General features: G+C 38.9%; 1 protein-coding gene across 1 annotated transcript; it reads right to left on the bottom strand.

The window, feature by feature from the left end:
* Positions 1–1,635: 1,635 nt before the first annotated feature.
* LOC139744965 (BET1-like protein) lies at positions 1,636–8,248 on the bottom strand. Its single transcript, XM_071655375.1, has 4 exons — positions 8,212–8,248; positions 4,689–4,804; positions 3,277–3,333; positions 1,636–2,500 (listed from the first exon to the last, which is right to left on the bottom strand). Exons 1-4 carry the CDS (start codon positions 8,243–8,245, stop codon positions 2,330–2,332), a joined length of 378 nt encoding a protein of 125 aa, XP_071511476.1. The 5' UTR covers positions 8,246–8,248; the 3' UTR covers positions 1,636–2,329.
* Between the last annotated feature and the right edge of the window lie 5,009 nt (positions 8,249–13,257).

Raw genomic sequence — 13,257 nt, 5'->3', positions numbered from 1 at the left:
CATGTATTTATATTATGAAGGTGGATTTGTCCTTTTAACCCATTGAGGACGGTTTGATTTTGCCACAAACCACATTCTCCACAGACACTTGGCTGAGGATACTCGAGATTCGTTCTCAATGGGTTGTCAACAGCAATTGGCACTTCATAATCCTGTCTCTTTGGGACCATCTTCACTTCCTGTACATAATAAAACATGTGCCTATCACTGCCTAATAATTATGGGTATGTATACATGCTGCATTTTGCTACAATGCTCCAAGGTATAATTATGCCTATAGAAAGAAATTATAATTTATAACTATATAATTATATTTTTAACAAAGCATTTACATCATCGAATTACGAGTTGTTCCAATAATATGTGAGTGCAAAAGTGGAAACTTCTCTGCAATAATTGTTCCTTTCGAGCAACAAAGATTGTTCAAATTCACTTGCTTATTTTGAAGATGAGATTATGCTTCTATGTACATACAGAGTATTTCATTGTATCTCTGTCTCTCTGCAAAAAGAAAAAAAAAATGGTTTTGGGATGTTTCTTTTTTTGTGTGTATTTGTTTAGCAGATACATAATATTCCACACATGGCAATGTATGTGACATAATGTGAGGAACAGTATAAGTAATGACAAGCTATACACAGAAATAAATTACTTTACTTTCATATAAGACAATGTATTTACAGGTGTGCAAGATACTTTTGTACAGGATATTCACCATGAACAGCTGCCACATGATCTGACACAGAGTCACTAAAATGTGGAAAAGGAGAACTTTTGAGTGTGACACAGACTGACAAAGTTCATCAAATGGCAATATCTTCTTTTTTTTGGGGGGGGGGGGGGTTGAAGGCTTTGCAGAAAAGGTCATCAATCGTTATCACCTTCTGGGAAAAAAAAACAAAAAAAAAAAAACATCAAATTTATATTGCCAGCTCACTTCTTTATAGATGTACAAATTGTATGGTACTTATCAATGGATGAAAGATGGTGATTATCTACTAGTTAACTCAAATAAAGGCAAGTCTTGGGGTAATATCACAGTGGACTCTGCATCGGAGGGAGACACGACGGAACTGGTTGGATTCATTAAAACTGAACACAATCTGAACGGACGAATACAAACATTTGAAAGAGATTTATCTACTTTATACCACATACCAATTATCTTCTACAATATGTTGCCAATTTAAGGATCAGTCAAAAATTTGGCAATTTGGAGGTTTATGATAATCCTGAAGCCAAAATAAACAAATATAGGCCTGTATATAACAAAAACAGGGCTGAAACGAGAGCCTTTTGTTGCTGCTGTCATTTTATTCTGCTGTATGAAACATCAACAATGAAAAGCTGAATTATGAAATTATCATAAAAAGATACAGCACCAGGTTGCAGAAATATGTTTTATGGGACTTGATGGGTTAAAGACAGATACTGTAGCAGCTCTTTAGGCTCAGTGGAGGCTGAAATTCAGAACCAAAGTTGAACACGAGTGCTTTAAACACGAAACCCTCCTCCTAAAAATGCTCATACATATTCATTCTCAATATCATACAATCCTTATAAAGATCTGAACTTGAATTAATAATATATATATCTGAAAAAATAATAACCATATCATTAAAGTTTAGCAGTTAAGAGAATTTCACACAATCATTTTGCTCTCGACTCAGCCGAATCACCGAGGCATAATTATTCCCCTTTTCATGATAGCACATCATTCAGTGCGGTGTAAAGCTGATTGTAAAGGCTGATTGGCGAAACCATAATTATTGTGGTATCAAAATACTGAGTCACTGGCCACATGGCGTAGATCCTCAGGCTTCTCAAGTGAGACAAAGATTGCATTAGGGACACCATCACATGATTTCAGAATGTTGCCCCCTGCCGCGGAGGTGTCTTCAGCCTTCAGTCTGTTTGGTGACCAGTTTACCCCAGGCTCTCATGTTGAAAAAGTGTCAGATGGGAGCAATGCACAACATTAGCGGATGAATGACTCCACCTCCCCCTATCAGTTGAGTCTTTCTTTAGATTTACGGGGTTGAGAAACGTCCTTCTTCCTCCAAGATCTCATGTACAAGAGGGCCACAGTAATCCTGGGTTTTGATATCAAATGATTAACTTGTTGCCTACATGGATTCCAAAAATCCCACAGACTTGGTACAGAATGTGCCAAGTGCTGTGATAGGCAATGGGTTAAAAGCAATCCTCTGACTCATCATTACATCTTCCTGGCAGTAATCAGAGGTTCCTGCTTTTATCGCCAGTGTCGTTGCTGCTGCTCCCTTCAAGCTCAAGTTCAAGTTCTCTCCTTAAGGAGTTCGGTGCAAATTCAGTGATTAGTCACTCTCGATAAGAGAACGTAGGCAAAGACGAAGAGGAGGACGATACCCACCACCATGTAGCACATGAGCTTACGATTGCCACGCCCCGAGCTCAACATCCCGTCCAATCGCTTCACCGTGCCGCTCAGCAGTCCCTGTGAACTGTCGAAGTCAGACCCCTGATGAGGAGGAAAAATAAAAGACATGCATTATTTTTCTAGTTCTCACAACAATAAGTAAGATGGAACATTCTTGTGATACGTGGTGTAGCAAAACAAAGCAATTCTAATACAATGTAAAAGGCTGGGCCCGACTTATTAAGATTCTTTTCTTTTACTTTGTTTGTTCATATCTCAGCCACTTCAAGAGTGATCTTTATCAGATTTGAATTCTTCTTAAAATTGTATTCTCTTAAAGTTTCAATATAAAGTAGTTTCTAATTTTCTTACAAAACAAAAGTTACAAGCTGAACTCCTCCCCCCCCCCATCTCCACCACAACTATACCATCTCTTTAATTTGTTGCGACTGAGCTGATCTGCTGTAACTCACATTTCCCATATAGACACCTGCCCAAGTTTACTCAGGACTAGTCTCTAACAGATTGACCTATGAGGCTATATCACCCCTCCCCCCTCCCCTCCCCCCCCCATTGTACAGCATCTAGGACAAACAACCAGTCTACAGTACAAATATGAACCCAGTCACTTGTTGCCATGGAAACCACACGTGCATCCACTTGAACATCCTGTGAGGAACCAGATCTTGGTGTACACTGAGAACTTCTTCACCCTGCCATCTTCACATAATCTACATAAATCGTATCTTCACAAATCTTCATGCATCTCTCCCTGTATCTGTGTTCTGATGAAGTATGGCCACCATTTCTTGTAAACACCATGGTCTTTTGATCCAAGGAGCATTTGTTATACTTGCAATAAGAAACCATCAACTTACCATGCCATCCAAGTACTGGTTTTGTTCCTTGGTGTCATCTTCAATATCCATTGCAATCTGTTGAGATATACACAGATACCATTGTTCAAATACCAAGATCTACATGGGATTGTACATAATGAACAGAATTGCAGAAACATACATGTACATACAATTATATCTGCAAGCACTCAGACAGTGCAAGCCTTAGCCAAAGCAGTGGGTCACTTATGTCACAGAGTTATGTACATGTAGCTGTCTTACTTACAAAATTTGTGAACCCAGCTGGTGATCTGAATTACAGACTGTACAACAACGTAATTACCACCAAACAATAGTCACCTGTTTGTTTAATTGTAATGGAAAAAGAAATGATGATACATTGTACATTTGTGACCCGCCACGACAAAAGAATCTGAAAGTTGCTGAGGCTGAGCTGAGAAAATCAAATTATAAGTCAGTCGGTTGCTAGGGGCATACCTTCTATTGTCCTGAGGTGAAAACTGTCTTACCTCCCCATGATCACAATTGAGTCAAAAAGAAAACTTTGAAGGCAATTTTCTCAAAACGCTGATTTCCTACATGTAGACCACTCGACATGGTCTCATAAAATCATCAATACATAGTACCTCCGCAACAGAGTACTTTTATGAGTTGTGCTATGATATCTAAAAATAAAGTGGAAGAGTAAGGGAATAATGTCATATCATTTTAAGAAAATTGACCTCCCTCGACTTTCGGATCCTTTTGTTGTAGTGGGTCACATTAGCAGAGGACTTTTAACTCTTTATGTGCCACGTTCGCACGTCCGACTCAGTCGACGGCGTGCCAACTTCGCATATTCTGCTCAACAAACAAAGCCGCCAAAACCGATCGATAAATCGCTAATCACTGCTAATCCCGCAGCACAATGAAAGCATTTCTCGTGCTTTTGCTCCACTCTTATACGGCTTGCATTCTATGTGGTAATTGACTACCAAGCGGTGTTCCCAACTAGATTTTCTCGTACATTCTAAGTTTCTGTCTAGGTTTTACGTGCAAAAGTCATGTCTTTAGACTAATGTAGCAACTGGTCATTCAAAAGAAACATTGAAAATAGATTCGTCATACAATTTATATCTAAACAAAGCTTGGCATTCCTCTTTCACTTTGCCTACTATTATGCCCATTTTAACAGAAATTTGTAGAAGTTATACAAATTGGAAAAACAGAATTCTCTCTCAAAGCATGACTACCTTCGTGTCTCAGTATAACGTGGCACACAGGGGGTTTCCACCATGGCACATAAAGAGTTAAACAGAAAAATGAATTTTGCACGGCTGCAGGGAAAAATATCGTTTATATATATTTTTTGCATTGCATCATATGACTGTGTGACTGCCATTCTGTTTTCACTGGTCTATTTCTGTGGATTCTGCAGAAAGCCAACTTACCGATTTCAGCGTCGAGACTTTGGCCGCCAGTCCTTGAGTCATCCGGTCATTCTCCGCTTCCAGCATGTCTTCTGTTGTCATGCCGCCACCCCCACCGCCGCCCCCTCCACGGGCACCTGGAATAGTGGACATAGAAATTATGCATGTTATGCCATTGAAGGATACCAGGACTGTGCTGAAAAATGCTGCTGCTACTGAACTAAAAATGCCATGTCGGCATGTGTTATATATGTGACCCTGCACCTCAAAACAAACAACAAGTCGCCAGACATTAATTTTTAGTTAAGACCATATTGTGAAAGAGCAGACTTTAAGCTTTAAAATGGTGTATACAATGTACAAATCAAATGGACTCTCCTAACCTATCTAAATATTGGAAAGAAAGCACAAACTCAGGAAAAGAGTGAACTGAGGAAAGAGGCTCTGAAGTACAGCGTCTATTCAAGCGCTTAATCTTTACCAAACCGTGCTGGCTGTGCGATGAATGGGACAAAAAACAGGAAGTAAACCACCAGGGTAACAAAAATGAAGGGATTATCAGATTAAACTGAAACAAGGAAAAGTAGAAATTACGCGGTGCGTAACATATGTCCCCGCCGGAAGTAGCATTTTGTAACAAAATGTGCAATATAGGTAAAAAATCAAGGTCAAAGGTCAAAGAAGTCAAAGGTCAAAATTCTGTGTAGAAGTTTTGAAGCCCTCACCTAGTGCCATCACATAAAGCAAATGGAATCGAAATTGGGTTAGAAATGGCGAAGGAGTAGCATTTTGTAGCCAATGTACAATATAGGTCAAAAATCAAGGTCAAAGGTCAAAGAAGACAAAGGTCAAAATTCTGTGTAGAAGTTTTGAAGCCCTCACCTAGTGCTATCACATAAAGCAAACGGAATCGAAATCGGGTTAGAAATGGCGAAGGAGTAGCATTTTGTAGCAAAATGCACAATAAAGGTCAAAAATCAAGGTCAAAGGTCAAAGAAGTCAAAGGTCAAAATTCTGTGTAGAAGTTTTGAAGCCCTCAACTAGTGCCATCATATAAAGCAAACGGAATCGAAATCGGGTTAAAAATGGCGAAGGAGTAGCATTTTGTAGCAAAATGTACAATATAGGTCAAAAATCAAGGTCAAAGGTCAAAGAAGTCAAAGGTCAAAATTATGTGTAGAAGTTTTGAAGCCCTCACCTAGTGCCATCACATAAAGCAAACGGAATCGAAATCGGGTTAGAAATGGCGAAGGAGTAGCATTTTGTAGCAAAATGTACAATATAGGTCAAAAAATCAAGGTCAAAGGTCAAAGAAGTCAAAGGTCAAAATTCTGTGTAGAAGTTTTGAAGCCCTCACCTAGTGCCATCACATAAAGCAAACGGAATCGAAATCGGGTTAGAAATGGCGAAGGAGTAGCATTTTGTAGCAAAATGTACAATATAGGTCAAAGGTCAAGGTCAAAGGTCACGACTGAAATTCTGTGTAGAAGTTTCAAAGCTCCCATGTAGTGCTATCATATAAAGCAAACAGAATCAAAATTGGCTCATAAATGACAGAGAAGTAGCAAATTGAAGATTTTGATCACAAACGGACGCACACACGGACACACGGACACACGGACGGACAGACGGACGGACACACGGACACACACACGTACGGAGCCCGTTTCATAGTCCCCTGCTCGAACTCGTTCGGCGGGGACAATTAAGAATGCCTCATTAACACATTCTGTCCATAGTCAATGCCAACTTTAAAAGCAGTAGCACTATCCTTTCAAAAGTTATTAGAGTTGAAAGTGAAGAGTGTGGACAAGGTTGACCCATTTCACTTTATATTTTCAGTCCTCATGCAAAATCAGTGTGTGCGACTTTATGTTCGTTTTGAGGTGCACAGTCACATATAGGCAACAACTTTGCTTTGCAACTGATTGACAAATTGCCCTACATCGACGTAAAAACTTTGTCAATCAGTTGCAATGAAAACATCTCAACGGAAGAATTTCATGAATTTGAATAACTCTGCAATTTTGAAATACATTCTTGCCTCTGGTGTTTTCTGGCCATGTCAGGACTGGCACCCATCCGGATACCCTGTAAATGATTTGGCTGGATACTTACATTTCAGTTCGGGAAACCCACTCACAAGGGGGGCCCCTCCTTATAAGTAACCCGTCCCCCTTATAAGTAACCCCGTCCCCCTTATAAGTAACCCCGGGGCACCCCTTATAAGGAGTCTCCACGCTTTTTTGCAATGCAACGCGAAACTGAAAGGACTGCGGCAATTCGCTTGATTATGTCCATAAAGCTTCACAAGTTTCCTAGTTACTCACGAAATTTGAGCAAAATCGGTTTGAGGCATCATATCTAAAATCATGGATTTAAATGCGATGTCAAACGACCCATGCGAATGCTGAAATGTGAGCGATTACTGAGTACTCAGTCGCCACGTCTGCACTCAAGCATTGCCGCGCCGCCGCGCCTGGCGACACTCACGCCAGTAATCGCTCGCATTTCAGCATTCGCATGGGTCGTTTGACATCGCATTTAAATCCATGATTTTAGATATGATGCCTCAAACCGATTTTGCTCAAATTTCGTGAGTAACTAGGAAACTTGTGAAGCATTATGGACATAATCAAGCGAATTGCTGCAGGCCTTTCATTTTCGCGTTGCATTGCAAAAAAGCGTGGAGACTCCTTATAAGGGGTGCCCCGGGGGTTACTTATAAGGGGGACGGGGTTACTTATAAGGGGGACGGGTTACTTATAAGGAGGGGCCCCCCTTGTGAGTGGGTTTCCCGAACTGATTTGTAAGGGCAAAACAATACTACAAGTGTACTGGTATGCATGAGTACAAGTAGGCGACCAACCCAGTGGTAGCTTATTAGGAAGTGTGCACACCAACAATAGAGACAAGAATATTAAGATGCTAGCCTGCATGAAGTCATAGTCATGACATTGAAACATTTTACTGTAAAATTCATGACAAGAGTACATGCATGTTGGGATTATAATAGGCCTTCTACTGCCTGGGTATTCAAACTGCATTTGTTTTGTCGAGCTTAAAAGTTGATAATTTACAGTGCACAGCCATTACATTCCAAACAACAAACACGGTTAGGGGCCTAGAGTCCTGGGTGACTCCTGAGTCCTAACTCGAACTGTATTGTGAACCACTAGGGTTCCGGTTATTCCATAAAGTTTACATGACCTGCTGATGTTGTTTGTGAGAGGACACTTGCATTCCTCCCTGATACATCCAGACTGCACTGTGGAATGCTCTGTAAGGTGCATTCATTAACTTCCCATCTTCATGCGTCTGATGTGAAAGCGAACCGTGCCGACCCACGTCAGAGGAGCGCTCAAACTACTTTACACAGCTTGCACAGCAGAGTGAAGATTTAGAACTATAGGCCCTACACATATTATCACACGCGGGACTAAGAGATGAAACCTTCTGCATTCTTTCCCATTTCGGAAGTATCTTTACAGTATTCAAACAAAATAAAGAAAAACCCGAAACAAAAGAATTTGACGGAACAAACCATTAGTACGGGCTCCCCAATCCCAATCCGACATGGTTCCTGGTGGTAAGGCAGAGGCACCGACGTCTCAGTCACTACACCTTTCCTTAGTTTGGTGCACTGTACTGTGTATGTGTGCTACAGCCTTTCAGATTCACTTGCCGTACGTATTACAAGCCATTGACACGTCATTTCTCCAATTTGGTGTATTGTTGCGCGGCTGCGCAGTTGCACACGGATCGGTACACTACTGTGTAACAATCAATCTTGGCTGGTCCAATCCCCCCCCCCCCCCCCCCCCAAAAAAAAAAAAAAAAAAAAAAACACCACACAATAACAACAACAAACAAACAAACAAAACAATCTAACAAACAAACAAACAAACAAGCAAACAGAAAGAAAACAAAACAAAACAAAAACAAAAACAGAATAAAAAAATAGAAAACAGACAAACACACCCCCCAAAAAACACACACACACACACACATACACAGAAAATGGAAGTACTGTAAATCAAAAACTAAAAAAAAAAAAGATACAACACCGATGAATTGCCACCGAATTTTGCCAAAGGGTTCTAGTCTTACATCTTTCCGTCAAGGAGGAAGGGGATGGTTTGATCATGACCTTGACCCGGGCCCTTCCCAGTCCCACAACCTGCCCCCACCCCCCCCCCCCCCCCACCCATCTTGATAGCGGCCCCGTCTGAAAGAAACCGAAAAAAAAAAAAAAAAAAATCGCGGCCTCTACTACATATGCCTAAACTTTCGACCAGCAATGGACCCTTAGCCGAGTCCCCCCCCCCCCCCCCCCCCCCATCTTAGCGGGCCCGTCTGAAAGAAAAAAAAAAAAAAAACTGTATTATCCTAAACTTTGAACCAGCAATGGACCCTCAGTCAAGTCTCATGACAATTTATGAATTTCAGCGTGAAGTCACTGTATTACGGGATACCTACACTCTCTGGACCTACTTATTAAGTAGATTCATCACTGTCAACATATAGGCCTATAGGATCATGATGCATTTACCATTATCATACCATGTACGCACCTATACTGGGGCCCGTTGCATAAAACTCCAACCGGATTTTTTTCCGGTTGAAATCGCAAAATTCCGGTTGGAAGCTCCCAACCAGAGTTTTTATGCAACGGATTTTACCTTCTTATGTTAGCAACCTTAAAAAATTCAGGTTGGGCAAATCCCAACCTGAATTTTTTAAGGTTGCTAAAAAAAGTTTTATGCAACGGGACCCTGGTATCCCTATCCCAGTGCATGCCAAATGAACCCCACTCCTCTTCCACGCTGTTACTTTGTTTCATAAGTTGTGACGTGAGGTTAATGCGTTCGATAGCTGTTTTCACATCAAACTTGATATTTATGGATTAAGTGTAGGCCTAATACATAATTTCCATACGACAACCAAAAATAAAGACATAGACACGCACACATTCACACAGGCCTTAATACACACACACGCACGCACACACACACACACACACACACACACACACACACACACACATGAACACAACGCACATACTATGCTCACACTTGGTAAAAGACAAAACAAAAATCGGAAGAAAACAAAAACGATGGTTTGAGGGGAGAAAAACACGATTTACCAAATATTATTTTCCAGAGGAGATATATCCATCCAATCAAAACAATCTATAGACAAATTTTATATGAGCAACTGAAATCTATCTCTCTCTCTCTCTCTCTCTCTCTCTCTCTCTTTGTTCGACAAAGGCAACATTAATAAAGTATGATAATTATTATGCACGTAACACTGTGCTAACCTATGTAGGCAGCCTGCAGTAATTAATTTACAATTATGATTACGATAAAGTTACATTCTGTAATCTTCAAAGTTATTTTGTTTTCTGCACCCTTATAACTATAAACCTATGATTTAGATAATGAAAAGGTAATGTTTGATATCAGACAATTACACAATATTCATTAGATTTGATCAACGTCAAATAATACAATTCAGAAGAAACTGCTATAGCAAACTTGTAGTGGTATGTTTATAAAATAAGATTATTTGTGACGTAGGATATTTTCCGAGTAGTCAGAAATGTATACAGGCGTATTTTTCACTAGCTGTAAATACAAGATAAAAATAATTCACAATATTTAATTAAATACAACTCACGTCAAATAACAGAGTTCTATAATTCATACTATACGAGGACATACATGAGTAAAGTCTCTCCATTTCTTTTTTTTTTTTTTTTTCTTCCGGGCAACATGGTCACACTCTGGTACAATTTGAAAATTACCGTAATGATAATAAAAGTTATACGTTCATTAAAAGTCAAAATTATTTTCATTTCTGCTCCAATTGCAACTAAACATATGATATAGCTATGAAAAGCTTATGCACAACAGCAGACGATTAATTACTCAATATTTCATAAAATGCAATCGACGTTATCTACAGTTGTAACACAATTCACACTTTTTTAATGTCAACCACTAAAGCAAATATAAACGTCTATTATTATTTTCATGTATATAATACAGAAAAGTCAGAAATCGGACAAATTAGGCATAGTTTGCAATCATTATTCTTAAACAACAGACAATTACACAATATTCAATAAAATGCGATTACCGTCAAATATACAAAAAAGCAAATTTCATGTTGTAATTTGATAATCTATGGTGTAGACTGATTGGTAATTAGTCAAAAGTGGGAAAATAGATGTGTTTTGCAATCGTTATATTGAAACAGCAGTCAATCAAAATTCAGTAAAATGCAAACCACGTTCAATGATACGATTCACATCAAAGAATATAATGTTAACCGATATATCATTATAGTAAAGTAGAATTATGTAGTACAGTATTGTCTCGCTTAATCAGCTTGTGTCTGGCAGATGGAAGAGATAAGCATCCCCCATAATTTCCGAGATGACGAAAAATGTCCTTGATATTTTGACAATGAAATTTCCAAAATTTTAAAAGTTGATACAATTTGTATGGCAGGAAAATTCATCGTTTAAAAGAACTTTCATTATTATGATAGAAAAACTTGAAATTTTTATACGTATACACGACACTGCTAGATCTATTCTGTCAAATATGGTAAAATAAGTTAAATTGCAGGAACACCTAACAATAAGCCAGTTCGGAGTGTATAGCTCATGGGCACATTGGTACGAATGACCTTTCTGTTTTTCTCAGTTGGTTAGGGGCACTTCACTCGTTTTCAGAGCGACATAATGCATAAGCTTTACGTAACAATTTATGGGATTCATCAATCCCGTTCAAACAAAGAATAAACTTGCGTAGACCAGATGAGCAGAATGATCTGTCAATTCACACTTGAGGAAGCATCCATTTCATTATTTTGCATTGGATGTATTGACAGTCTCTTTCTATTGATATTACCAAATACCACTTTTGCTGTCAGGTGGATGTGCTGGCAAGCGGCATTTATAAGGATTACATGAACAATCATTACATGACAGATGCTTATCTATTTAAAAACCAACATGCCTGTTGGTCCGAATGACCTCGTTTCTACTCATGCGCAAAGTGGAACTCCGAACTGGCTTATTAAAACGATAATGAGGGTTTAAGATGAAATTTGGGGAATTTTTATAGATTCAGTCGGCACTATGCTCTTGATTCCTTTTCTCTAAAAAAAAAATCGAGTGAAAATATTAACTCTTAAAGGAGTGAAAACAAAAAAGAGTGAATTTGGAGTGAATTTTGAGTGAAAATGTTCATTTTCACTCATTTTGGAGTGACCTCAGGGATCACTCGAAGATTTTGGAGTGATCCCTGAGGTCACTCCAAAACGAGTGAAAATGAACAATTTCACTCCAAATTCACTCCAAATTCACTCTAAATTCACTCTATTTTGTATTCACTCCTTTAAGAATGAATATTTTCACTCGATTTTTTTTAGAGAGTTGAAAAGTGATGATAAATGGCGTTTTCACATCAGCCCGATAAAAATTCAAGCTCGAGATATTTTTCGCGATTGCGATTTAGCGCGCTATTTCATTTCTTATTCACATCAGCCCAAAGAGAATTAGCCCGAAATTTTTTCGAGCTAATTCGACAGCTGAGCATGATATGTGCAAACAGCACCAGTAATGTGTGCACTTTCAAAAATTTCTCATGCTTTGTGTGCAGTTTGCCACGATCGATCGGGTCACACACGAGTGGCATGATGGGATGCATCGCGCTAATTTCTTGAGGCGTTTTCACATTATCAAATAGCGTGCTAGTTCGCCAATTATCCCACTATTTCAGAAATTTCCCGAGTTAGACTCGAGAAATTTTCTCGAACAGAGCGATACTATTTTCTGACTTGGGAAATTAATCCGATCACGAAATAGTGCGCTATTTGATAATGTGAACACAAATTAGCGCGCTATTTCGTGATCGGATTAATTTCCCAAGTCAGAAAATAGCGCGCTATTTCGAAACATCGGGCTGATGTGAAAACGCCTAATGATGATTATGATGATGATTTAATTTTTTACCGCGCTTGCTACAGAGTTTCCTATAATAAGCGCCTCAAAGGGATCGTAATTATAGTTCTGGTTGAGACCTAACTTTAGGTTTCTAGCATTTTTGGTGAGATAATAAGATGCCGCTTATGAAATATGAGAGAGCATGTAATTTCAAGAGGAATTGAAAATACCCAATATGATATTGCAATCGTAACAAATTAACAGAATCGCTCTGTTTTACTGTGGATGTCTCAGTCATTCCAGAAACGATTTTCATCACATAAACTTTGAATTTCTCTTAGAATGGTATGCTCAGTATCATTCCATTAGTGGTTTCTTAGTATCTGGCAAGAAGTAAAAAACCAAATCCTCATCTTTACCAATACCATCCCTTGAAATACACCGTCATTATAAGCAATATAATGTCACATTATTCAACATTACAAAGATTTACTCAGCCTCTGTTCAATATACTTAAAAATAGGAATAACGGAATCAAAATATACCGAACTATTAATGTCGATAACAATCACAAACTTGTATATCATCAATAATCTATGCTAAAATTAGCATGCTAAAGTACACACACAC

The sequence above is a fragment of the Diadema antillarum genome, unplaced genomic scaffold, assembly GCF_040938485.1.
Source record: "Diadema antillarum isolate AM-2024a unplaced genomic scaffold, OU_Dant_1.0 seq00001223_RagTag, whole genome shotgun sequence".
Classification (NCBI taxonomy): Eukaryota; Metazoa; Echinodermata; class Echinoidea; order Diadematoida; family Diadematidae; genus Diadema; species Diadema antillarum.
This window is presented reverse-complemented; position numbering and strand designations above follow the sequence as displayed.

Excerpts from the sequence above, each read along its gene's own strand:
- LOC139744965 (XM_071655375.1), bottom strand. The coding sequence starts at position 8,245 with ATGTCGGATTGGGATTGGGGAGCCCGTACTAATG. Across the intron at positions 4,805-8,211 it reads TTGGGGAGCCCGTACTAATG|GTGCCCGTGGAGGGGGCGGC; the intron begins GTTTGTTCCGTC and ends CCACTATTCCAG. Across the intron at positions 3,334-4,688 it reads AAGTCTCGACGCTGAAATCG|ATTGCAATGGATATTGAAGA; the intron begins GTAAGTTGGCTT and ends ATATCTCAACAG.